General features: G+C 45.2%; 1 protein-coding gene across 1 annotated transcript in view; it reads left to right on the top strand.

Moving 5' to 3' along the window:
* The window catches only part of ATXN10 (ataxin 10), a 186,043-nt gene extending 177,714 nt beyond the window's left edge, over nucleotides 1-8,329 (top strand). Inside the window, exons 11-12 of the mRNA XM_087448747.1 lie at nucleotides 7,358-7,545; nucleotides 8,002-8,329. Coding sequence (XP_087304873.1) covers nucleotides 7,358-7,545; nucleotides 8,002-8,004 — 191 coding nt within the window. The 3' untranslated portion in view covers nucleotides 8,005-8,329. The remainder of the gene's footprint in view (nucleotides 1-7,357; nucleotides 7,546-8,001) is intronic.
* The last annotated feature ends 19,233 nt before the right edge of the window (nucleotides 8,330-27,562 follow it).

The following is a 27,562-nucleotide window of genomic DNA, read 5'->3' as shown; positions in this document are numbered from 1 at the left end:
GCCTCAGCTTCCAAAGCAGTGGTGTTTCTGAGATGGCTTTTTCCCTCAGTAAAGACTGAAACTCTTTGCTCCTTCCTCGTAGCACATATTGAACATAGGCATTATTTATATTCTTGAGAGTGTGATCTGTGATCTACAGATCTGGCAACTGTTTGCTCCTCCACCCTCTTCTATTGTTTTTTTCCTTTTTTTTTTTTTTTTTTTTTACCACTTTCAGTATTGGCAATTAGCCGTTAATTAGGAAATTAGAGAGTACACATACATTTATCTGTAAATGCTGATAAGATATAACATAGTACAAAACCTGGAACAGTACATATCAGCACGACACTGAAACACTTGAACCGCAGATGTTCCCTCACATTAAAATCCAAAAATGCGGAGGGAAATTAGATACCAGATAGACCAACAACTTGGAGAAAGAAGAGGAAGCCAAAATGGGTGGTTTCTGGTGGTTATTGAACACGCGCTGGTTTCCAGCATCATGTGGGGAGACCCTGTATACAATCTGCACAATAAAGACTTCCACTTTAATTTTCTGAAGGAGAAGAGTATGTAGTTTAACTGAATGACATAAATGAGAATTGAGAGCAAAAGATGATTGTAATAGATGAAGGCAGAAGTAAAATGAACCTTACAATGAAAGCAAGAACATCTCGCTTCACATTTGGAGATGGATTTAACGGATGCAGGGAAAATGTGTGGCACTTTATAAAGGAATAGTCTCGGTATTTTTCAGGATTATTTCCTCCACAAGGACCTCTCTCTTGTCTGACCGCCTCTCCCTTCATTTTCATAGGTAAGTTGCCATCCCTCCTCTGCCTGCAGCTCAGCGCTTTCTTGCCCTCTGAATACCCTCCGAGTTATAAGCTCTTCCTCCTTCCCCATCTCCACTGTGACGGCCTCTGTGGTTTGGACAGGTTCCTCCTCCTCCGGCAGCAGACGCCTCACTGAAGCCCAGGGATCCCTGGGCAGGAGTTTGGGAAATGCCCTTTTTTTTCCTCAGACAGTGAGTACTTCAAGAGCAGGGCCTAGGTTGGTCAGGACTCCTGCAGTTGGGGTCGGGGAGCTGGGCCCACTGGGGGACACGCTCCCCAGCGTGTGCCATCTCTCTGACTCGCGTGCTAGGTTAAGGCAAAAGTATGCTGTTGCTGCAGAAAGAGGAGAAGTTCTGTCCGTGCCACGTCCAGTGCTTTTTTCTTTTTTGCTGACAGAGATTGGCAGATTTAGAAGTGTTTTGGTGTTTAGCAATGTAAAGCATTTTCAGAACAGTTTTAAAACTGACCTACTTCTTTGCACTCTGAAAAATTCTGCAATTTTACCATAGTCTGAGAAAATATTAGTTTAGATATGGAAGTTATTTATTAAGCATCCTCATCTTTAGGGAAACCTTGTTATATAACATGGCAGATAATTACACGGTTTTGTGAAAGCCTAATGAAATAGGCTTGCCTATATCAAACGTCCTGTTCTCAGACCAGCTTTGTAAAAAGGTTTCTAAGGTATGCTCTGTGCCCTGCTAAATGGTATACTTTGGAAAGTTAGGCAGTAAAATGGGTTTGTTGTCTAAAAATAATTTTTAAAAATATATCCTGGAAGCAAAAATTAAATATAGGTATTATATATAGTACATAGATGAGTTATGTACATATTATATATATGGTATTAAATATATATACATTATACATCTATAGATATATAAAAAATTGTACATCTATAGATACATAATATATAAAACATTATATATAGATATTACATGTAAAGTATATATATACACACATATATCCTGAAAGGTCAGTAAAATTTTTAACATATTTTAATTGTTTTAATTTAAATAATGTATGTTTTTCAATGCCAGTACTTTTAAAAACTCATTTATTCATTTGACAAATATTTATTGGTGCCTTCCATGTTCTGGGCCAGAGGTTGGGAAACCTTTTCTATAAAGGTTTAAATTTAGTAAAGATTTTTGGCTTTGCTGGTGGTACTGTTTCTGTCGCAAGCACCTCACTCAGCCTTCACAGCGTGAAAGCAGCAGCAGGCAATGCGTAAACGAACGGGCGTGGCTGTGTGCCAGTAACACTTTATTTATTATGGACACTGAAATTTGAATTTCAGTTAATTTTCATGTGTCACAAATTGGTATTCTTCTTTTGATTTTTTCTTTCCCCGAACCATTTAAAAATAAAACAACCATTTTTAACTCATGGCTATACAAAAACACGGACCATAATTTGCCAACCCCTGTTCTCAGCAGTCTTCTAGACACAAAGATAGAGCAATGACCAGAACACAGTCCCTGTCACCACGGGGCCTGCGTTCTAATAATCTGCAGGTCTTTAAGTATCACTGATTCTGATAAATGAAAGAATATTGCCTTTCTTAGTTAGATGGAATCTTTTTCACCAGACAGTTCCAATTTTAATGTTTCAACTCACTTGACTTAAAAGTGAATTTGGGACATATCTGCTGATTAGTAATATCCTGGTCATGAACTGTTTTTCTGTATTGTGTCGTCTTCCAGCCCTCATTTTTCTGCCCTGCCACTATCTTGTCCCCTAACTGTACAAGGCGTTAGGGTGCGGTATTGAGCCCACGTCTTTAAATCCCAGTGCACGGCTGCTGCTGCGGCACAAGTGCTGAGTCCAGGAGCAGCTTCTCACTTTCACCTTCCCAGGCACAGCAGCTTGCCTGTTTCAAGACACCAGAGTGCTCTGTTGAAGAGCCGGCTAGCCCTGGCGAGTCCTCACTCTAGTGCCGGTTGCAGAGTTCTTTCAAGGCAGTTTTGTAACAAACAGGCTCACGCCTTCTATTTGTAGTAGCTATGGAAACTTTAGAAGCGCTCTTTCTAAAGCTAAGCATACAATAAAGCACTTGAAGTGTTGGTAGGATTAGAGACTTTAGAAGATGTTTAATCTTCTCCCCCACTCTTTCTTTCTTTCTGTCTCTTTAGAGAGGGAACAAGAGGGCAGTGTGAATATTAACTGGGACTCGCTTTAATCTCCCTTGTGACACTTAAGGCTGTCTAGGTCTGCACGGGCTACCCAGGGCTCTCAGCCTTTCACAGCTCACTAACAAGGAAAGTCATGCATATTCATGAGCCAGACCTGTGCGTTAGACACAGTTCATAAGGGCTGTATCTCAGTGTTTCTCTTTTCAATTTGAATTTTGTGAAAGGAACAACTATTAAAATTTGGTTTTTTAATTATTAATAATAATTATTACTGTCTAGAGACCTTAAACAGTAGTGCTAAAATATTCTCACTAGAAATAGGGACAAATTAGAGGTCCTTTGTGTAGTATTTAATTTACAGATAGACAACACAAACCCCAAAAGGTTGGTGCTCACTTATGGTAGAGATGTAAAGCAAACCTTTCATATCTGCCCAAGAAAAGTGTATAGCAGCACACAGTATTCTAACTTCATGAAATCTTCCTTAAAGAGGCAATAAGATTATTTTCACTTATAATATATCTGAATGTGAAATACACGTTTTACTGAAAAGTATGAGGAGCTTTGCTGCTGTTCATTTGTTATTTCTGATTTTCAAGGTACTGAAAAGGAGTTGACTCCGATGTGGTCGTGCGGCCCTCCTTCTCCCAGCCCCTTCCCACTCCCTCCATTTACACGTCTTTTTGCCCTTAGAATACCAATTTTGGAAGGAGACAAAAATGCCTTTTCTGCTTTGGGCTTCAGTGCTTCTATTAGGTTGTCCGTTTGGTGGCTATGCCAAGAATCTACTCATGAAATTCTTGACTATCACGTTTTGTTCGTGAAGTCGTGCTGGCCCAGTTGGGAACAACGCCCATGCCTGGGTGAGGGGCTTGGGCTCTTGGGGGTCTGATCATCAGGGGAATCCTCATTAATCTCATTCTCTTCTGTGTTTCTCTTTTCCTATATATACAATGGGGATCGTGTAAGTTTTTCTACAGAAATTAGCTACCAAACACTGTAAGGGTGAAATGCTATTAAAATACCATAACGGTATTTTCACAAAATGTGATAGTTACCTCCCCTAGATGAACATGATTAAAATCCGCCCTTTCATCCATCCACATGGGAATTCTCCTGGTGTTTTGTTGTCATGGACCTTTTATTTACACGGTCCAGCTTCCTTGCCTGGGTTGCATTTATACTGGTTTACTTTCATCTAATCTCTCAACTCTGCAAAGCCCTGAGTCAGGAAACCACACCGAGAGCAAGAAGGAAGAGCATGGCCTGTGTGGGTCACTGCAGTGCTGCCATGGCCCCACCCACACAGTGGCTGGGAGATAGCATTGACTCGTTCGGACATCCAGCAAACACTTCCTAGCACCGTGCTTAGGAACAGAGGACAGAGAAGTGAATAAGACATCAGACTTGCTTATGAGGAGTGCACAGGGTATTAGGGCAGACAGAAATATAAACAGATAATCTATAGCTTACATAATGTCAACAAACACATATCCATAATCCACTTTGTGTCAGGAACTAGACTGGGTGCTGGGGATGTAGAGATGAATTAGGCACGGTTCCTGCCCTTGAGAAGGTCACAGGCACATAAACAGATAAGTACAGTGCAGTGTGATGAGAACTGTTACAAAAAGAGAAAGAACGCTTTGGAAACATATAGCAGGCACTCCTAACTTAAGCCGGTGGCAAGGGGTAGCTAGGCCAGTGAGGGAAGTCGTCCAGGAGAAGGTGGAGCTTAGCTGAGTCGCGACAAATAAGTGTGCCCCATGAGAAGGGAAGGGGCAGGTGAGGGTGAAGCATGTCCCAGGTCAGGGACTCACATGGGGAAAGACAGAGGTGCCAGTCACCCCAGTATTGTGGTGTTGCTAGAGCCTAAGATGTGAAGGGCACCTGGCAGGAGATGTACGCAGGAACCATTTGGCGGGGGCCCTGTTTGCCCTGTAACTGAGAAAGTTTGATAATTAGAAGCTCTGGCTGATGATTCTTTCCTCCAGAGACGCTCTGCATTTGTAACTGGCAGTGACAAGGCTGGCATCGGATTCCTTGATTACCGAGCCAACCAGCTTTCCAATTTTCAGGAGCTCTCAATGCATTTATGGGAATTTCTGTTTTCCTACTTTCGATTATATTTAAATGAATAACCAGGAAACTTCAGAAAGAAGTGTTTTGCTTCTGTCGTTTAGCATTAGGAAGTTGTACACATGAATTCAAATTCTCCAATCTTATACATTTTCTTGCCTAAATTTACTCCTCAAATGTTTGCTCCTTCAGTCAGTTCTCGAGATCACTGCCTCCCTCTTTTACTACAAAAAGTGAGGAAATGAATTTGTGTAACGATGATGTCATTCTGGATGAGAAATTAGTTGCAGCAAATGATTCATTGTTCAGAAATTCACTAATGTGTTGCAAGTTTTTATCAACCTGGGATCATTATTTTTATTCTCTATACTGGCACAAAGTAGGGGTTCGGTGATTGTGGAAAAGAGGGAGAAACTCAAATTTAGGTTTTATTCATTTGAATATTTGTGTGGATTCTGTTTCCAGAAAAGAAATACAGCCTTATAAAAGACCTGGCTTTATCATGAAAGGAAGACAGATAAATGGCAAAATGAGAACATTTTTTTCCCACCAAAGGGGGACAACTGATTATAGAATCAACATCAGCTGGGCAACAGCAATTCCTATTCTGTGCCATCTGGAAAAGGTTAGTCATTTTTACCCACCAGTGGTTTTGATGATAAACCTCCAAAGACCGCTGGGTCATTCACTCAACGAATGTTTGCCTGTCCTCTTCTGAGTCTCGGCCCATGGCCCCCGTCCTGGAGGAGCTGGGAGAGGCAGGCCAGCCAACAGCCAGGTCCAGTGTGGGGTTAGGTCTGTGATCGGGGAAGCACAGAGGGCCAGTGAGGGACCCCGGCCTGCCGCGGTGAGCCAGGGAGGCCTTGTCAGGATTTCAAACCAGCTGGGGGTATATTGGAGGGACTCAGAGCAACGTTTTAAAACCCCAGAAAACACATCCTGAACATAAAACTGCCTGTATTTTCTACGTTTCAGTTGTCCTAACTTTAGTGGACAGGCTCATTTTCTACTATTTTCCCTTGAGGTTATCGAGCTAGGAAAATAGTTTGATTCACTTTCTTTCCCAAACACTATAAGAAAGAACCACAGACTTTATGCATATTGAAGCCTTTCTCTGTGGCTTCCTGCATCAGGTTGAGGAAGCTAGAAATGTCTCAGCACCGGCCTTACCGCTGGCTGGGAACTGGGACAGGATCAGAAGCATTGACTCTTCAGCTAAGGGCCTGATACCTTTTGGGGACACAAATGCCCCAATTCTGGCATTGGAAATGCCTGTGTGGGAAACACCTGGTAATCAGGAGAAGGACTTGTTTTGCCTTCTGTCTTCTATTTGATCGTGGGCAGGGAGGCCTCTTTTCTTTGGAAGAGGTGTTTATTCCACTTTGTTGTTCCCTCTGGACCAACAGAGGGTGCCAGGCCCACTGTTCTTGGCTTCTTTTATGTGTTCCTGGATCCAACGCTGAAGACTGATCCCTACAGCAGTTTTTATACAGTCTTTTCTAGAATGACATATAGTAGCAATTGAATGCTTTCATGAGGTTTACACACCTCTTGGTAACTAAATAAGAGTCCTCAGTAAATAACACAGTGATTCTATCTTCTTCATAAGTTGTCTTCTGTCTGCTGTGAAGGACGCTGTGCAGAACATTTAAAATTAGGGCCAGGGCACAGGAAGGCAGTGAGGATGAGATGCCTTCTGGAGAGCACAAGTATTGAATAGTTAGAACACAGCAAATCCTTCAGAGGCTTCCTAGCTTCACCTTTAAGATACGGAATGTATCTTAAATGAGGGGAATGAGGGGAATTCCATGGTGACTCCTAGGAAACAATTCTTATTTATAACTGGGCTTACTTTAAACAGGATGATTTCTTTGTCTGATTCTAACCTGGCATCTTTGTGACTAACTCTATCAAGCTGTTATTCTTTCCCTAGTGACTCAATAACATCCAATGTGTGTGTGTGCGTGTGTGCATGCATGTGTACACTTGGGTTCATAAACTTCAGATGTGGCTACTCTAAGCCTTTGCTTCCTCGTTCACCCATTCAGCAAATCCTGATTAAGTTCCTCTGTGTGCCAGTTGCTGGACATGACACACACAGACACACACACACACAAACGTTGGACATACACGTGCACGTGTATGTATTTTATCTCTTTAATTATTTCCCGCTTTGGATGCATAGTCAGCACGTTTTCAAGAACACTTGTTAGTTGACTCTGGACTTCCAGTGTTGCTGTGCTCCTCTCCTCTCTCTCCAGTAATACTCATGGGAAGTTCTAAAACAGGGGAGTATGTTGGCAGATTCCTTCACTTTGACTCCAGTTCTGACCCAGTGGGTGGTGTATGCCATCCGAAACCTTACAGAAGACAACAGTCAAAACCAAGATTTGATTGCAAAGATGGAGGAGCAGGGGCTGGCAGACGCATCCCTGCTTAAAAAGATGGGTTTTGAAGTTGAAAAGAGGGGCGACAAGCTGATCCTGAAATCTACTAGTGACACCCCTCCGCTGGTGAGTATGCTGGAGTGAGCTTTAATTCCCTTTCATTGTGCAGACAGCAGTTCCACCGGCCCCATTACCTTGGCCAGGACAAGGTTCCTTCATAAGAACATGGCAAAGAAAGCCCTAAATTTAATTGCAAATAATTTTTTGTTCAGGCTTTATGCTGCCATTTTCTAAGAAGAGTTAAAATTTCAAACTTGTTCTCAGGGAGAAATATAAAAAGCATATCAAAATTTTTACATGGTCTGAAAGTTTCTGACAGGAATTAGATTTTCTTTAAAGATAGCTAATGTTGACTGCAATAAAAAGAACAGAAAACTCCTTGTATAATATTGAATGAGTTGTTTCAGGTTTCTCTCAGTTATTTCTCATCATTGACCAAAATCCTCTGTATTTTTTTTGCCTTTGATGATTCTTGTAAATAGATCTGTTATATCTGCAATTTTGTTTCTTTTTTCTTCTTAGTGAATGAACTCTCCAGACAAATATCTGAATTTTTGGAATCTGTTTCATGGATTTTTCATCTTCTGCAGTATGTGAAGTTGCAAGTGTTTGAAGATTTATTAAGTACAAATTCAGGAAAACATGAATCTTTTAGATAATAGAGTTAAATGCGTATAAGCTTAAAAGTGAAAGTACGTGAGTATTCTGTTGTTTCTTTGCTTTAAAAGCGTAACTGTCTGGTTTGCCTTTGTCCCTATGGATACGATATGCATTTAAGTCATATATTGTACTTACTGTGGCAGCAGATAATAAATTCTTCTCGTTGAGGGCACATCCCTTATTTGGCAAAGACTTGGACGTTTGCTTGGATTCCATTTGTTCCTTCAGATGGCAAGTCAGCTTCATTCCTTTTATTTTCCTCTTCTCATTGGGTTTTCTGAACTCTGGCAGGCAGTTGAAGTAGTTTCTCACTGTGATTAATTCTAGCAATCTTCTTTTCACCCCTTCTGCCTTTCCAAAACATTGACAAGACTCATTTCCAGTTAATTAATTCGAGAGATGGTGAAGAATAGGGAGCTCTCCCTCTTCATTTTAGGTCCTGGGCTGTGTTGTCACTGAGCCCTGTCCCTTTGGAATGTGGCTGGGAGTGAGATGGAGAGAACATGTGGGCCGTTAACTCTTCTCATTCCAAATCGTCCTGGAACTAGACTTCTCAAACCCATTCTGTTTAACAGCTGATGCCTGCGTCTTACCCACCTTCAGGCCTCTGTGAAGGGAGAAGGAATAATTTAAGGTCGTCTCTGGTTGCAGGGCCACAGTATTAAAGGTACATCTGTGTCTTCTTCAGTTTACAAAGTACCAGTTCTCTGAAGGTGCACTGCTCAGTTTTGGCCATGGCTTCACTGGAATTACAAAAGTAGCTTTGGGGAACGGGAGTTAATTTGATCTACATCTGTCTGTCTGTCTGTCTCTCTCTCTATATATATACTCACTCATTAGAGGTAGAACTGGATTAAGGAGCACTAAAGTCTTTGTAACCACCCAGATCATTAATATAATCAAGAAAAACTCTAGTGGGAGGTCGTGTTGTGAATGCTTTAAAACACTATCTTCTTGAACAGCCATGTCACTAAACTAAAATATCTGGAGATTTTGCACAGTTGATGTTGAACCTTCCAAAATAAAAACAACAAAAACCAAACCAGAAGTTTTCCAGAAATACTGATTGTTCCAAAGTAAAGTGCTTCTAGGTTTTTTGTAGCTTACTTCAATTGCTTTGTGAAAACAGCTTAAGCATGCTAAGAAAGAAATAAAAGTTTTCCCATGTGCTAACTAACATACTCTGTATAACTCTGAAGAATTGTCAGCTTCTAGGATTGTGGTAATCTATGAATAACATTTTTTCTCTTATGACATTCCATCAGTAAAGAAGCCATTGCAAAATTTAAACTGCACAAAGAAGTCATTCTCTTCTGGGACACAAAGAGTTAAAATCCTATTCTCTAAATAGAAGCCAGGCCAAAGGAAAAAACCAGTGGGAGTCCCTTTTTCCTTTTAACAAGTTTGCAATAGACACTTCTTTTTTTTTCCTTTCTCAATGGATGTATGCACACCAGTGGAATCACACAAACATGTCGGTATAAGCCATATAATAACAAACACAAATAAATAAAAGGGAGCCTTGTGAGAATACAGAATAGGGTAATGGTTATGTGTTTTCTAAATAGGAAATGTGGGGCTCGCATAGTGAAAACATGCTGATGGCTGCATTGTGGCTGCTTTTGATGCCCTTGGGTAGATTAATTCTTGAGCACAACAGCTTCCCTGTCCTCTACCAGCGGACTTGGAGCTTCTGAGAACCTTGTTTTACATGCTGCAGAGGATTAAATCACCACCTCAATCATCATTTAGAAGAAGAAAAAAAAAAAGACAGGCCAGCCTTACAAAATTTATAGAGACAGACAGAATGGTCACGGCCAGTTTTATGACCATATTATTGCTTTCAAGAGCAGGCTGTCAAAGCGGTTCAATTTTTTTAGGCTGCTTCATTTTAAAAGATAGTGGGAAAGGCTTTTCTGCTTGACATTGAGTCCAAGTATTTGCAGAATGATTTTTTTTTAATACTTTAACAATGGATGTTAGTATTTCAAAAATATTTATTTTTATAATTTTAGTAATATACTATTAGAATTTGTCCATATTAATGGACAAATATATATGTTCCTATTAATATATCTCGTGGGATTTTTTTTTTTGGAAGCTAATATTGAGATGCATTTTTGTTTAGTAACTTCTGAATCTAACAGGGGTTTGGAAACTACTAGAAGATGTCCATTTTGCAAAGTGGGATATAGAGAAATGATTGAGGTCATTTGGGCTACCAATTAGTAAATTTTAAATCAAAAATTAGTATTTTGTATATGTATATCTTACGTCCATTATCTTCTGAAGGCACTGATTATGTTGCTCTTATAACAACACCTGGGATTTAAATGTTATTTAAATGATTCTTTACTATCCTTTAATGAATAGACAAAGATGTTAGAACAAAAATGCCCGACTTTGCAGGAGGAAGACTTTTTAAAAATATATGTTCCATCATTCGTAAGTTATGCACGTAAAGGAATCAGTTTTTACATGAGAGGCAGTAAAATTAAGACAGAATTTTAAAATGCAGAAAAGTTGAGGAAGAAACTTTTAACATTTAAAATGTAATACAAAACCAGTCCTTTAGAGGAAAAAGCCCTCTCAGTGCTGTCCAAGGTTCTGATAATTTCAGCTGCAGTGGCCCGTATATGGAAAATCAATTAAAAGCCTTGTTTTCAAAATTTGTATTTTTTTCCTTGTGTTTGTATGATACAATATCTGTTTTATTCTTCCCTACACATTTTTATATATTATATTTGGATTTTTTAGGTCAAATATTATTTAGGTGATATTTTACAATATGAATTTGATTTATCATCTACAATATATGTGAATTTTAAAGGTAAGCTTTTTCTGTAAATGTAGTGGTTATAGTATTAACTTATTCACCACTTTCCTCAACCAGAGACAATTATGTAATGAAGACTTTTTGAAGGTTTTGGTAATTGTTTATTCTTGCTTAAATTGAAAGCTTAAATTAGAAACATTATGTTAAATGTTTCTTTTTGTTTAAACAGCGTAGTATACATTCTTCATTTACACACAAAGTTGTATCTTGCTTATTTTCATCAGTTAAGCAAGAGCTTACGTGATGTTTCATAGCGTGGGTAGAATTTTGCCCCCGCTTCGTAGAGCGTGGTGGTTGAGAGTAAACTCTGAAGCAGGTGCCTGCGTTCCGGTTCCCCTTCTTTCACCTGTGTAACTTTGGGCAGATTCTGTAAGCTCTGTGCCTCCACTTCCTCATCACTAAAATGCGGCTTGTAATACCACCAACCTACAGGAATGGTAAGTGCTCACCAGTGCTAGTTATTGTTTCTAGGACATGCATTTTTAAGCCCTTAATAACTTGATTGTGAGGATATCTGAGGGAAGAATGTGGAAACTGCATTGTCTCCTGTTTCTGCTGTCGCCACAGTGCTGGATGTAGTGTGGTGTGTCTGGTGACCACCACTTGAGGATGTTCTTGCCCTGGTCTGCACAAGGGTTCTGGTCATCATATGGTCAGCATGCAGTGCTCTGTCCTGAATGATAAAATAAGCAGAAAAAAGTAATCAATAAGGATATTAAAGATTTGATCAATGCAATTAGTAGGGTTTGACCCTATTTGACATGTATAGAACATTGCACCCAACAACTGCAGAATACACATTCTTTCAAAGTATACATGGAACCAGGTACCAACATTAATCCTTTTGCTGTGCCATAAGACACATCTCAACAAATTCCAAAGGATTGAAATCATACATAGTATATTCTGACCCTAGTACAATTAAGCTACATATCAATACCAAAAAGATAACCAGAAAATCCCCACAATTTTAGAAATTAAACAGTGTATTTCTTAATTACCTAAGGGTCAAAATGAAGAAATGGAAATTAGAAAATATTTCTAACAGAATGTTAATGAAATACTACATATCAAAGTTTGTGGGCTGCAGCTAAAGCTATTCTTAGATGGAGATTTATTACCTTAAATGCACATGTGAGAAAAAAAGGCAGAAAACTGACAACCTAAAGATTCATCTTAAGTAGTTACAGAAAGAAATCCACAACCAAGGGAAAATAAAAGAAGGAATAAAGATGAGAGCAGAACATAATTAAACAGGAAACATACAAAAAGATAAAGCCAAAAATTGGTTCTTTGAAATTGATAAAGCTATGGTGAGGTTAATAAATAAAAAAGAGGACCCATGGTAAGGTTAATAAATAAAAAAGAGCACCCAGGGGCTGGCCCAGTGGCACAGTGGTTAACTTCTCTCACTCTGCTTCTGCGGCCCAGGGTTTGCAGGTTCAGATCCCAGGCACAGACCTACGCACCGCTTATCAAGCCATGCTGTGTCAGGTGACCCACATATAAAGTAGAGGAAGATGGGCACGGATGTTAGCCCAGGGTCAATCTTCCTCAGCAAAAAGAGGAGGATTGGCAACAGTTGTTAGCTCAGGGCTAATCTTCCTCACCAAAAAAACAAAAAACACCCAGAAAGTCATTATCACTACAGTTCTTGTGGACATTAAAAGTCCATGAAAGAATATTGTGAATATTTTATGCTAATAAATTTGAACTTTTAGATGACATGGACAAATTCCTTGAGGGAACAAAAAGCAAAACGGACACAAAATGAAATAAAAGTTTATATTTTAAATATTTAATCTTTAAAACTTCCACAAAGAAAACTCCAGGCTCAGATAGCTTCAGCAACAAATTCTACCAACATTTTAGGAAGAAATACTGCTAATCCCACACAAACTCTCCCACAGAAAGAGGGAACACTTCACAACTCACTTTATGAGGCCAGCATGACCTTGCTGTCAAAACCTCAAAGGTTTCTTAGAAGAAAGGAAAAGTAAAGGCCAGTCTCATGTGTAAACATAGATCCAAAGATCCTAAACACATTATTAACAAACTGTAGGTTTTAGGGATGCAAGATTGGTATAACATTTTTTAAAAGTCAATTAATACACGTCACCGCATTAACAAAATCATGATCAATTAATGCAGAAAAAAAAATTTGACAATAAAATTCAACATCCAATCATGATATTAATAGAAACTCTTAGCAAATGAGGAATAGGAGGGAAGTTCCTTGTTCTGATAAAGAGTGTCTACAAAAAGTCCTATCGGACTTGATGAAGAAATGTTGAAAATTTTCCTTTTGACATTAAGAATAAGGCAACGTTAGTCACAATTCAGCACTTAACATTCACTCGTATATTGGAAGGGTGAAATAGCCAGTGAAGTATATCCAAAGAAGGAGATGGAAGGGTAATAATTGGAAAAGAACTCCGACAATAGGATTGTTTATATAGCTAATGCAGGAAATGTTAGAGTGAATAAATTAATATAGCCAGGTTGGGCCGGCCCCGTGGCTTAGCGGTTAAGTGCATGTGCTCCGATGCTGGCGGCCCGGGTTCGGATCCCGGGCGCGCACCGACGCACTGCTTCTCTGGCCATGCTGAGGCCGCGTCCCACATACAGCAACTAGAAGAATGTGCAACTATGACATACAACTATCTACTGGGGCTTTGGGGGAAAAAAATAAATAAAAAAAATTATAAAAAAAAAAATATATAGCCAGGTTACTGAGTACAAGGTTAACAAACAAAGGTTCATTGAATTTCTATGTACCAGCAATGAAAATTTAGAAAATAAAATTTTTAAATTCTAAAATGTATAACAAAATGCAAAGCCAAGAATAGCCAAGATGCTCTGTAAGCAGAGCAAGATGTGTGTCAAAGCTAGTAAAAGCAAGATCAGTTAGAACAGTATTGTCTGGGCACAAGGATGGATACATAGACCAAAGAAGCAGAGTCGAGTCCAGAGACAGACCCTCCTACGTGGACACTTGATATAATTTAAAAGGTGGCACAAGCGTGGGGAAAGGATGATCTTTTCAACACATCTTGCTGAGACCATGCGATATCTGTAGACAATAAAGGAAACTGGACCTTGAACCATATAGAAGTATCAATTCCTAGGTGGATTATAAATCTGAATATGAAAAGCGAAATGCTAAAACTTGTAGAAAATGGTCTCACGACCTTAGATAGGGTAAGATTTCTCACCTATGTTACAAAAACTTAAAATGGACTTTATTAAAAATTGAGTCACCATTAAAGAGAGTGAAAAGGCAATGGGAGAAGATATTGGAAACATAGTTGACAGAAGGTTCATATCCCAAGTGTGTATATAGAGAGAACGCCTACATATCAATTAAAAACTTGGAAAAAATGGGCACAAGACTTGAACAGGCACTTCATGCAAAAGATATCCATTTCACCAGTAGACATATGAAAAGATACTTAACCTCATTAGTAATCAAGGAAATGCAAATTAAAACCACAAGGAAATGCCACTACTACCCACCAGAATACCTAAAAATAAAAAGACCAACAATACCATGTGTTTGTTGGTGGTGAGGATGTGGAGCAGACAAAACTCAAACTGCTGGTGGAAGTGTAAATTGGCACAACCCTATAACCACTTTGGGAAACAATTTGGCATTATCTGCTAAATTTGAAGGTAAGTATATAGTACGACCCAGCAATTCCACTGCAAGGTTTCTACCTAACAAAAATATATGCATGGGTGAACCCAGAGACACAGATGAGACATAAATGTTTATAGCAGCGTTATTTGTGATAGCCAGGAAATGAAAACAACCCAAGAGTCATCAACAGTGCAGTGATGAGTAAATGGCGATCTACTCATGGAGTGTGAGACTACGGCAATGACTACAGCCATGCTCAACAGGGGTGAGGGTCACAGTGTTGAATGGAGGAAGCTACACACAAATGGTTACTATATGACTATCAAGTTCATGAACAGATTAAACTACAAGTAAGGATATTGGTTATCTTTGGGGAGGAGGGAGGTGGTGGTTATGTGGGTGTGTGCACTCTGATAATTCACTCTGTTTGGCTCTGTAAGCAGTACACATATATTTTGTGTCCTTTTCTGTATGTGTTTTATATTTCACAGTAAATGTAAAATAACAAAAATTCTCACCTCACCTGGATGCAGGTTGGGCAGCTATACAAAGACACCCCAAAATATAGTGGCCCAACAAGAGTGAAGATTTACTTCACATAAGAGCCTCTGGTCTGTTACTAGAGGCAGATGGGCAAGCTAGGGTGAGTACCGAGAGCCCTCAGGGTCAGCAGGAGCCTGGTTCCTCTCTGTCTTGTTGCTCTGCCGTCTCCTAGGGTGTCACCTTTGCACAGTTGAGGTTTTCTATTTTCTTGCCTTTGGGAAGAAGGAAAGAGAGCGAAGGGCAAGCTTTTTCCTTTGAAGGAAGTGGTCTGGACTTGGCGCGTTATCTCTTACATTGTGTTGGTGAGAATTTAGCCCCAGAGCCAATTCTAGTCCTAAATGAAACTGGGACGTGCAGTCTCTAGTTGGGTGGCCATGTGCCCCACTCGGTGCGAGTAGTCCCTGACCACAGGAAGGAGGGAGAGTGGGTAGTGGGGACAGTTAGCAGGATCTGTCACAACACCCAGACAGCTGTGATCATCAAGCTCTGCCTGGTTGCTACGAGGGGAGGGATTTAATCTCATTGCCCCTCCTTTCCAGTGTTCCCAGCCGTTGTGTAGACAACCTTGCTGCCCCCTTTTTGTGCAGATCAAGGGCTGTTTTCAGCAGATGTTTTTTGGCTTGAATGGTCAAAAAGGTAAGGAAGCTTGAGGATGCATGCAATAGTATGCCTAGAGAAAGTGCCAGGGGTTAGACCTGAAGGAGCCAACCCATCTCTGGATTCTAGAGGTGGTCATGATATGGGAACAGGAGGTGAAGGCAACGAAGGCCAGGTCAATTCAAGAATGAAGGAGAAGCCAGGGAGCAGGGCAGGAGACCGGGAGATGGGCCCTGGAGGGGAGAGGTGCAGATGGGCTGTGAGGTCCGTAGCACCTCTTCAATAAAAGACCCTGTGATGTTATCCCACGTGCTGCCTGGGAAATGTCACACAGAAGACGTTAGTGGGTGAAACCTTGCCTTCCTTTCTGTATTTCAGTCAGACCAGGGCCCTGGGCAGCTGGGATCAGAAGGTCCCCCCATTTGAGTCACCATGGGCAGGAAAGGGAGCTTTGCAAGTCCTTGGTTGAAATGTGCGTGTGACCTGGCTGTGGTCACGGACTGGCAGGTATGAATTTATCCAGTGAGCAGCTTTCTCTCCTGGGGCCCAGGAGGAAGCGGGGAGTGAAGGCCCTTGGAGCTCAGAAAAGGAGTGATGGAGCTTCCATCCCCTGGAGGAAGGCTGGTTTCTAGGTCCCTAGGAGCCTCGGTTTCCCTGTCTGTAAAATGGTGAGGATGGCACAGCACCTTTGTCTTAGCGTTTTCCAGAAAAACAGAACCTATGGGATGTATATACCTACAGAAAGATTTATTTTGAGGAGGTGGCTCACACAATTATGGAGACTGACCAAAACCAAAATCTGCGGTCAGCAAGCTGGAGACCCAGGAGAGCCGATGATGTGGTTCTGGTCTGAGTGTGGGGACCTGAGACCCAGGAGAGCCACTGTTACAGTTTGAGTCTGAAGGCAGGAGAAATTCCTCTTTTTGTAGGGGAGTGTCAGCCTTTTTGTTTTATTTATAAAGGCCTTCAGCTGATTGAATGGGGCCCACCCACATTGGGGAGGGCGATCTGCTTTACTCAGTCGTCCAATCCCAATGTTAATCTCATCCAGAATCAGCCTCCCAGACGTACCCAGAATCACGTTTGACCAGTTGTATGGGTACCCCGCAGCCCAGCCAAGGAGACACAAAATGAACCATCACACCTTCAAGGGCCCAGGGGACGGTGGAAGAGAATGAAAAGGAGGAGGGAGCAGGGGGAGGAGAGGCTCTGCTGCAGCTGGGTCCTCAGGGAAAGGGACCCTCCCCTGGCGCTACTGCCCACCCAGGCCCCATGTCAGCTGCTTGTTTGGCCATCTGTGTCCCCACTGGGCCAGGAGGCTAGTAAGAGCAAGGGTTGTGTGTTTGATGTCCCTTGTGCATTTTTAGTACTGTTAGGGGCTGAATCATGACACCCCCCCCAAATTCATGTGTTGACGTCCTAACCCCCCAGAACCTCAGAATGTGACTGTTTCTGGAGATGGATCCTTTAAAGAGGTGATTAAACTAACATGAGGCTGTTAGGGTGGGTCCTAATCCAATCTGACTGGTGAACCCTCTGACACAGAAACGGGGGTGTGTGCACAGAGGAACAATCATGTGAAGAGGCAGCGAGAGGGCGACCATCTGCACCGCAAGGAGAGAGGCCTCAGAGGAAGCCCCCTGTAGCACCTTGATCTCAGACTTCTGGCCTCCAGACTGAGAGAGAGTGGATTTCTGTTGTTTAGGCCCCCGGTCTGCCGCATTTTGTTACGGCAGCCCTAGCAAATGAACAGAAGTACACAGTGCTCGGTATTTACTGAAGATTGAATCAAGAAAACACTTTCGCCTCTGCCCTCAGTTAGCTCCCTTTGTAATTTAGGGAGACGACACGTAGGCAAAGAAGCTACGGCACTGGGCCCCAAAGCCATCATGCGAGCAGGAGGGCGTTCAGAAGAGGCTGCGTGGAGGAGACTTCTAGCAGCGGCTCACGTGGTAGATACGGGCTTACTAAGTATGGCATTCCAGGCAGGGAGCCAGCGTGTGCATCAGCCCGGAGCCGAGGAAGAATAGCCACCTCGGGGAACCCCTCAGTACTTCGCTGCTGCTGAAGGGTCACCTGTTGGGGGCTCCTCAGGTGCCTTCCTAAGGAGTTTGGGCCTCTGCCTGAGACAGTGGGGAGCCCCCAGCAGGAGATTCTCACTCTAGTGGCTGCAGATGTGTTGGGTGTGGCAGAACTGATGGTGTGGAGGCCAGGCAAGAGGCAACCTGGCAGAGTGGAGGGATGCAAACCGAGGACCAAATTCCATGAGCTTGACAAGTTATTGGGCATCTCCAAGGGTCAGTCTACCTCTTATCCATCAAGCAAGAATTAAGGTGAAGATTACATATGATGGTTTATGTAAGGGCCCTTGCTCTTAGAAGAGGCTTGGCAAATGGCAGCTGTTCTGCTGGGGCTCTTGCAGGGTGGGGGTGGGGAAAACAGAACCCAAAGAGAATCCTACTCTGGCAGCAGAGGGCAGAGCCAGGGCTGGGCTCAGAGTTGGCACCAGCCCTACCCTGCTTCCATCCACAGATCCATGTCAGTCCCTCCTCTCGCTGTTCTAAGTCCTGCTTATTCCTTGAAGCCCTGCCACAATGCCCTCCTCCAGGAAGTCTTCCAAGGACTTGGGTCCCCCTTGATCTGCGCCTTCCACTAATGCCTGGGTTATGTAGCCACTGCCATTGTTTCATGTGTCAGGACCACCAACTCAGAAGAGGCACTGGGGGAGGAAGGTGAGTTTGACGCTTTTAGGAAACAGCAGGTCGCTGCAGTCTTGGAAATGGTCACCACACCAGCTCAACGTGCCTTTCACTCAGCTGTGCTTTGATGACACCTGGCCAACCATCCATCCAACAAATAGCAACTGCCCGGCACTGTCTAGGTGCTGGGACTAGACAGACATGGCCCTTGTGCCACTGCCAGTTTGCTGAGGGAGACAAACGTTAATCCAGTCATCAAAAAAAGAGTGCAATTACAACTGTCTTAAGTGCCCAAAGAGACACCTGGGCCCGTGGGAGTGTAGAACAGTACCCGTCAGCACCCCTGGAACTCCACAGGGGCCAGGTAGAACCTCAATTCTCCCCCAATGTCGGGCCCACCACCTCCCCCACCTCCTTCACCAGGGCCTTGGAACAGGGTCTCCCCTCGTTCCTCACCACCACACCTTCAAGCCTGCCTGCATCTGCACCCACTTGTTCCTCCATCCCTCCTGTTACAGTGAAATAACCGCACCTTTCAAGGCTGGTGCCTCCACACGTGCAGTGGATACCATCCGTTCCACTTCCTGGGACCTCACTATTAGGCAATCCTTTCTCTCCTGTATTTTCAGCCTCTCCCAAGTCTCACCCATCTTCAAAGAAAAGGAAAATCCCCCAGTTCCAGATACTCTTTCATTATTTAGCCCAGCTGTCTTCAAATTTTCTGTTCACATCTCCCTAAAATAACTTTGAAAACAGTCTATACCAACATTTCAGTTTGATATATAAATGTTTTCATCTTAAGTCTTTATAGTTGCAAATAATGTAATTCACAACAAATAGTAGAGATCCTTTAAAATAGAACTAGTACATTGGTCCTTTAAATGTGGTAGAATTGAAATATAGAAAAATGTGGTACCCACCATGATCCATTTTAAAAATGAAGTGCTTTCTTTAAATGGTTGGAAATAATCTTACTTTTTCTTCTGGAACCTGTAGTTCCATTTCATTTCACTCAGAATTTTATCCTGATATAGTATTTTTGTGTTTGAAATCATAGAGAATATGAATTCACATACAGAATTGAATTCTGGCCATAATAAAATTAAAGTCTATAACAAAAAGATACCCGGGAAATACCTGAATATTTTGAAATTAAAAAGCACACTTTGATGCAACCTATGGGTCAAAGAAGAAATTATAAAATAAAAATGTTTATCTGAATTATAAGGAAAACACTATATGAAAATTCTTGGAATGCAGCTAAAGCAGTGTTTAAGGGAAATTTAGAGCTTTAAAATGCTTTGTTAGAAAAGAAGGATTTAAAATCAGGGATCTAAGTTTCCACCATTGTTGTTAGTGCCGTTGAGTGGATTCTGATTCTTAGTGACCCTGTGGGCAGCAGAGCTGAGCCCCGCCTGGTCTTTTTGCACCATCCCCTCACCTTCTGGCGCTGTATGAGACAATGCTACACTGCTGTTCATAGAGTTTTCATGGCAAATTTTTTCAGAAGTGGGTGGCCAGGTCCTTCTTCCAAGTCTGTCCTAGTCTGGGAGCTGGTATTCGAAATCCTGGTGGCGTAGCTTTCAGCATCACAGCAACACGCAGCCGCACAGTATGACAACCCACAGACAGGTGGTGTGGTTACCTGACTGGAAAGTTTCCACCATAAGAAGCTAAAAGTGCAAGTCAAACACAACGTAAGTAGAAGGAAGGAAACAATACCAATAAAAGCAGAAATCAGTGAAATAAAAAATGGGCAAACAATAGAGAAAATCAGTGAAACCAAAAGCTGGTTCTTTGGAAAGATCAATAAAGTTGATAAACCCCCAGTCAGACCACTCAAGAAACAACCTACAGGGGGCCGGCCTGGTAGTGAAAGCGGTGAGGTGCTCACGCTGCGCTGCTGTGGCCCGGGGTTCGCCAGTTCGGATCCCGGGTGCGGACGGACGCACCGCTTGGAAAGCCATGCTGTGGCGGCGTCTCAAGTAAGGTGGAGGAAGATGGTCACAGATGTTAGCCCAGGGCCAGACTTCCTCAGCAAAAAAGAGGAGAATTGGCATTGGATGTTAGCTCGTGGCTGGTCTTCCTCACACACGCGCGCGCGCACACACATACAGGAAAAGAAACAACCCACAAATTATCATATCAACAGTGAACGTTGGGAGAGCGCTACAAATCCTACAGACATTAAAAGGAAAATGAGGGAAATATGAACAACTTTGTACCAAAAAATTGAAAACTTAGATGAATTATTTCTGTGAAAGACATGAATTACCAAAATGGACACAAAAAGAAATAGAAAATCCAAATGCCCTATCTCTGTTAAAGAAATTGAATTTACAATCAGTCTTTCCACAAGAAAAATCCCAGGCCTCTACCTTCGATCTTAACACCCTCTAAAGCGTGTCTCACCTGGCAGCCAGAGTAATCTTTCTAGAGCGCAAATCTGTGATGTCATTCCCCTACCCAAGATGCACCAGTGACTTACTCCCCAATATGTCATTCAAGGAAATGTGACCCGGGTGCTGCCTGCCTCTGGACACCCTCAACACCCTCATCTCTAACCAGCGTCCCCACCATCCTTCCCCACTGCGTGCTACCCCCCCACACACACACACACGCATGCACGCAGGCTGGAGCGTGTGCGCACACACCTGATTCCTAGTAGTTCTCTGGTGGCAGTACCCTCTGCCCCCACCAGGGGGTGTTTGGGAATGTGTGGGAGTGTGAGTCGTCCCAACCACTATGGGATGTCACCTGACATTTAGTGGGCAGAGGCCGGGGTGTCAGACATTCAGCCATGCGTGGAACAAGCCCCACAATGAAGAACTGCCCCACTGAGAATGCCAGAAGAACCCCAGAATCTTGCCTAACTGAAATTTCTCTCTTTTGCCTCTGGGAATTAGACATTCTATTGGCGCTGCGTGTAGCTGTCTTTCCCCACTTCTTCGCCTGGCTCATTCTGACTCAGCCTCTGGGGCTCCGCTTACATGTCACTTCTTGGAGACCTTCCCAAACATATGCCCAACAAATTCACTGCGTTGAATTTGCCTCCCTTCCCCCTACACCCCTTTTATTAAATAGAAGTCATGTTCAATTCCAGGAGCAGAGACTTTTAACTTGAATATATTCTGAAAAAGACTAAGAAGGGGGAAAAAAGGAAATTCTAATATTTACTCTGTAACCATGGTAAATCCTCCCCATTCTTGAAAGAGAGGCTTTTTCCTGATCTCCATTTTCCTTGATTGTAAGTGGTTTCTTTGGGAGCTCTGGCTCACACCTGCGCCTTCCCTGAATGGCCCATCTCGTCTCCTTCCTACTTCCCCCTTCCTCATCCCCAGTCACCTCTGCCTTTTATTATTCTAGTTCATCTTCCTCCCAAGGTCGAGCTTTGGTCGAGCCCTGCTCCCAGTCCGGGAGCCCCTCTACCTGTGGACCACCACTCGCCACCCTGCAGGACAGACCCTCGGGAAAGAAGGTGAGAATCTGTACCCTAAACGGGAAGGCCAAGCGCCATCCTGCAGCACTTCCCATCAGTCTTTGCCGGACTCGTGGTTAAGACAGGGCCCACTGCAGGTTCGGTGTCACTTGTTAAACATCTTGCATTGGTAATTACGGGTTGTGGGCTTATTGAAATCTGAAAAACTCAAGGAAGAGGAGCCGTCTTCTCTGTACTGTTGTCATTGATTCTTTGCTTCTTTACATGTATGGCTGAGTCTAAAGACCTGTCAGTCAAGCAAGAGGATTAGCCTCACCCATATGAAGGGAAAATTGGGAAGAAAAAAAAAAAAATCTTGTCTGAACTTGAAAATAAAAATGCTGATGTGGTTTTTATTCCCGAAACATATCTTACTGATTAAGAGCATGGAGAGCTCCCGGCTCGTGGGTGGGCCAGCTGTAGTTGGCCTCCCCGCTCTGCAAGGCCAGGCCAGGCTCCCGCCCACAGAATGTCGGAGGCAGGAGGCAGTGCGACCACTCCACAGTGCACATCTTTGCTGATGGCATGGCTGTGTGTGCGTGCAGCGTGCACACTCAGGGCTTTAAAAGGGATCCATTCAGACAAGGCGGGTTCCTTCACTCAGCTTGTTTCTCATCACATCAGAGTGACAGAAAGGCAGCAGGTCACCGTGGAGTCAGCTAGGGCTGGGTTTAACCCAGTGTTGCCACTTCTTAGCTGAGTGACCCCGGGCAAGTGACAAACTCTTTGAGCCTTAGTTTCACCATCTATAAAACAGGGATAATGGCACCTCCTTTGAGGTTGATGAGATAATGCAAGTGCAGCCATTGGCTCGTACCCACACATTAAAAATGCTCCATGAAGGGTAACCATTCCAGTGGCCAAGATGGTGGCACATGGCTGACTGAGACACTCTCACCCTGCCTCCCCCACCCCGCCCTTGGCCACCTAGGGCCACCACCTCTTCCAGGTAGCCTTGCTCTATCTGGGTTCTGTGCTGTGTGTTGAACTGCAGGACGAGCCTCAACCCTGGTGGGCCTTAGTTTCCTTGACTGTGAAATGGGGCCAACACCTCTGCACACTTCGACCACACAGGGCTTGTGGCTTGGCATGACCACAGAGGCTGCTGCCAGGAAGGTGGCCTTGGCCAAGGGCTGGATTCCTCCTGGCCCGGCCCAGCTGGCATTTTCTGCAGTTTCATTGGGTTGGGTTACAGAGCGATGGCAGCGATTGATAATGCTGTAATTGGGGTGACTTGGGTATTTTCCTAGGTACTGCTGCTGATGACTCATGCTTGGTAAGTCAACATTCCCCTGTCATCCAGCACAGGAGACGGTTAAACAGCCTAATCAGGTATTCAGGTTTCACAACTTCGGTGTCTGAATGTGAGGCCCTTGAGTCACCCAGAGATTCCACACCTCGGGAGATGTTTACGTGGAGCCTTTGTTCCCAGAGTCCTACATGGATAGAGTTTTCTTTGAGGCATTTAGCTGGCACTTAGAGGGTTGCCAGCTGCAATCTGTTCCCAGCAATTAACATCCTGTAACTGATAAATCCGCTCAGGAGCCGAGCTGCTGAGGCCCTCGGCTTCTCCTTGCCTCTCTCCCCTTCCCCTCAGTCCCTCTGGCGGCTTCCCCTTCTCTGCTCTCTCCCCCTCCTGTTACCCACGCTCCCTCCTGCTCCTCCCCTGCTCTCTCTCCCAGGGGTCCCAGCCTCCCTCTGCCCTCTCTCCCTGGCTGGCTCTCGGGCTTTGGGTGCTGTGAGGTGCTAAGCACACTTGTTTCCTGCCTTCACGGGGCGCAGGGCCCTGCTGGAAGCTGGAACGTGGAGGGGACAAGCCGAGCCTCAGGGGAAGGGCAGGTCCTAGGGGAGCACAGAGACAGAACCCAGGACACAGAGTGCCACGAGCAGCCTAGAGCCCCTGTGGCCCTCCACCGTTTGCCAAGAGCTGAGCCCCACGGAACACGGGCTTGAAAAGGTGTGAGAACTGCCCTCTCCAGTGGAATCACCACAGCTCCAACCTCCAACCCGCTTGCTCATGTGGCTGCAGTGCTGCATGGCAGGCAGGAGGGGCAGACCCAAAGGGCGAGTTGCAGGAGGACGAGAGCGCCCCTCTCTCATCTTCCCACCTTTCCTCCTGTGAACACGCACTGCCAGCCAGTCTCGGGGTGAATCTCAACCACGGGCAGCAGTGGTCACTGAGTGCCCAGGACGTGCCAGGCCCCGTGCAGCCAGATGGGGTCCCTGCTCTCCTGGAGCTGGCGTATGCAGGCGGGGGCGACTCTCAAGACCGATGCAAGTTGCAGGATTACAGACTGTGATATGGTGGGTGGGAGGGAGGACAGAGAGCCGAGGTGCAGTGTCCGGAAGCACATGCACGCCCGCAGCAGAGTGGAGGGGTCAGGGCACGGCTCTGGTACCACATCCTCCCCAATTTGAACTTCAGCCCCTTCCTTCCTAGCTGTGTGGCTTTGGGCAAGTTGCTTGGCCTCTCAAGGCTTCAGTTGCCTTCTCTATAACACGGAGATGGTAATTGTGACTCCTTTAGTGGCTGGCTGAAAGTTCAGTGAGATACGTGCACAGAGCAGCTCAGAGCAGCTCTGGGCCCGTGACTGTGTTAAATTCAGGGGCAGAGGCCTGGGAAGAAGAAAAATAGGAGCTTTCAGAGTAGAGTCCAATCCAGGCAGGTTGGCCCGTTGGCAGAGATTCCAGAAGGCCGGCTTCCCAGCTGTGGGGAGACTGTGTGTGGCCGAGAGGTGATCCTGCACTGCCCTCTGGGGGATGGCCTCACAGGAATGAGGAGGACGTGGCCTGCAGGGAGCCCCGGGCACCCAGGCCGTCCCTGCGCCCTCCGGCCTGCCCCGTGGGGAAGAGTCCATGGGGTCACCGGCTGCCCCTCCTTCCTTCCCATGGCAGCCTCAGCTCACCACGTGCTCCTGCTACTTCCGCAACAGTTCTTGGAGATGGTCCCACCCAAAGAGATGGTCCTGGCAACCCTGGCCCTCGGTTCCTCGGCACCCCCTCCTCCGGTGATTGTGAGAGCAACAAGAGCTCACATCCATCCACCCAGTGCTCGTTCGCTGGGCATCGTTCTGAGGACTTTGCATACACATCACATCGAACTCTCAACAGTGCTGAGGTTGGTGCTGTTGTTATCTCCATTTTACAGATGAGGAAACTGAGGCGCAGAGAGTGATTCCAGTGACCCACTGTCAGCCTTTCCCTTCCATGGCATGGCCTGGAACTTGTCATTGCCAACAACTGCATCCTGTTTTGAGTGCCCCCAAGAAGCCCACTGCCTCCCGCCTGCTCCCCACAGTCCTCCTGCTCACCCAGAACCTTCTGCAGCCTCCCCTCCTCACCTCTGTCCACATCCGACTCAGAGTGTTCTTCCTTTCCGTCACGCTCCCCACACACCCTCAACGCCCTGGCCCCTCTCCCACGTGGAGTTCTCGTCTGGCACAATCCAACCCTGGTTACGTCCAACCTCTTGTCCATCCCATGGCTGTAGCTTGCCTGGAGGAAGCGCTCGCCATGCAGCCGGGTGGCACAGGCGTGACCGTGGCCCCCTGACACCCTTAGCGCCTCTGCCACGGGCTGCACCCCTGCCACCAGCCCACTTCTGAGCCCAGCCTCCGCCCTGCGCACCACCCTCTCTCAGCTCAGGGTCTTCCTTCCCAGCTCTGGAAACAGCAGCAACCAGAAGACACCTGTCAGGGCCGGGCAGCCACATCCACCCCTCCTCCCCGCTGTCCTGAGCTGTGCTCTCCCCTCCACCGCCACAGTCTGTGCCCCCTTCCCATGGCATCCCGCACGCTGTGATTTCTGCCGTCTTAAAAACCTTTTTATTGACCCTGCCTTCTCTCCAGCTACCATCATGTCTCTGCTCTTTTTGAAAGCAAAGGCCCTCCACAGTCATCCACTTGCCATCTCTGATCGTTCCCCCTTCTCCAGTGAGCCTCCCGGACAGTGCTCACCCACCGCTGCTCCACTCTGCCCACTTCAAGGCCACCGAAGACCTTCACGTCCCTCAGTCTGATGGTCGGCGCTCAGATCTCCGTGGACGCGGCGCTCAGCGTCTTGGCTCCGACAGACCTCCTCCCAGCCCTGTCTCCTCATCCCGCACTGCTGCGCCTGTTTGCCCCCTTGGCTGGCTTATTCTCATCTCTCGGCTTCTAAACTCTGGAGTTCTCCAGAGTGTGGTTAGTGGAGTTTCTCTCTTCTACATCTACTCACTCCTTGGAAATCTATCCAGTTTCAAGCTTTGAACACCAATAATACCCTAACAACCCCCAACTATCCCCAGCCCGAACCACCCCGAGCTCCAGACCCTGCACCCCACTCCCTACTGGATGTCGCCACTCAGGTGGCTGGTAGGCGTCTCCCAGGTAAACACATCCACAATAGCTCCTGACCGCCCCAGTCCCAGATCCCACCCCCAGTCTTCCCAAACTCGGAAAATGACAACTCCGTCCTTCCAGTTGCTCAGACCAAAATCTTCAGAGTCATCCTTTGGTCCCCTCTTTCCCTCAAACCCCACATTAAATCTGTCAGCAAATCCTGTGGCCCTGCCTCCCAAATATGTCCCAAACATGGCCATTTCTCACCACCTCCTAGTCTAAGTCACTGTGAACCGCTATTGTTCTTTGGGATTGTTATAATTGCTTCCTCATATCGTTCTTCTGCGAAATCTCTCCAGAGAGTCTCATCTTGCTCAGTGTCGCCCAGCGTTACTAGGGTCTACAGGACTGCCCTTCTCTGGCTTCCCTCCTACAGCTCTCCTTCAGCCCTACAGCCTCCTAGATGCTCCTTAAGCAAGCTAGGCTCTCTCCTGCCTCAGGGCCTTTGCACCTGACGTTCCCTTTGCCTAAACACTCTTCCCTCAGCTCTCTGCCTGGCTCATTCACCTCCTCTTGGTCTTTGCTAAACTCTCACATTCTCAGCAAAACCTAAACTGCAACCTCCTCCCCGCAGCAGCCCTGCCTCCCCTCCCTTGCTTTGTACTTGTCTCCTACTTACAGCCAGCAAGCCAACCCAGTGTCTATTTCATGTATTGTCTGGTTCACTTGGGCAGGGATTTCGACCTCTGCTCACTGCTGCATCCCCTGTGCCCAGAACAGCACTGGCACATGGCGAGTGCCCAGTGAACGTCCACCGAGGGAACAGCACAGGAAGGGCCTCTGCCCCTTGCTCAGAACCAGGAATCCCAACAGGAGAGTGCCAGGGGCAAGTTCTCTCCTGTTTCAGGGCAGCCCTGGCCCCTGCCCTTCAGCCTTCAAGGGGCTTCGGGTCAGGTTGAGTGGGTTCAATTCATGCTTGGTGTTTCATCCAGGGCCAGAGCGGGTGGTCCTGATCCCGGTGTCCTGGATGCTCAGGGGGTCAGCATCAAAGCCAGATTAGCTGCCCAGCTTAACCCCAGCTACCACATTCTTGTGACAGTTGTAGGCTGGGGAGATTCAGTGGCACCAGTCTCAGATTGGACTCAAACCTCTGGGAGTCCCTGCTACCACACATGCACACACACATGCTCAGACACACACACACACACACGCACACGTGCACCCACTTGCTGGCACTGCTGCTGGTTAGGGAGCTACGGGTCCTCAACTTTGCTAATAACCCATTGCGGCCACGGCATCAGCCTGTACCCC

This window comes from Ceratotherium simum, chromosome 25 (genome assembly GCF_057802395.1).
Source record: "Ceratotherium simum simum isolate JZ-2026a chromosome 25, ASM5780239v1, whole genome shotgun sequence".
Lineage (NCBI taxonomy): Eukaryota > Metazoa > Chordata > Mammalia > Perissodactyla > Rhinocerotidae > Ceratotherium > Ceratotherium simum.
The sequence above is the reverse complement of the archived record's forward strand: the minus strand, read 5'-3'. Positions and strand labels throughout refer to the sequence as shown.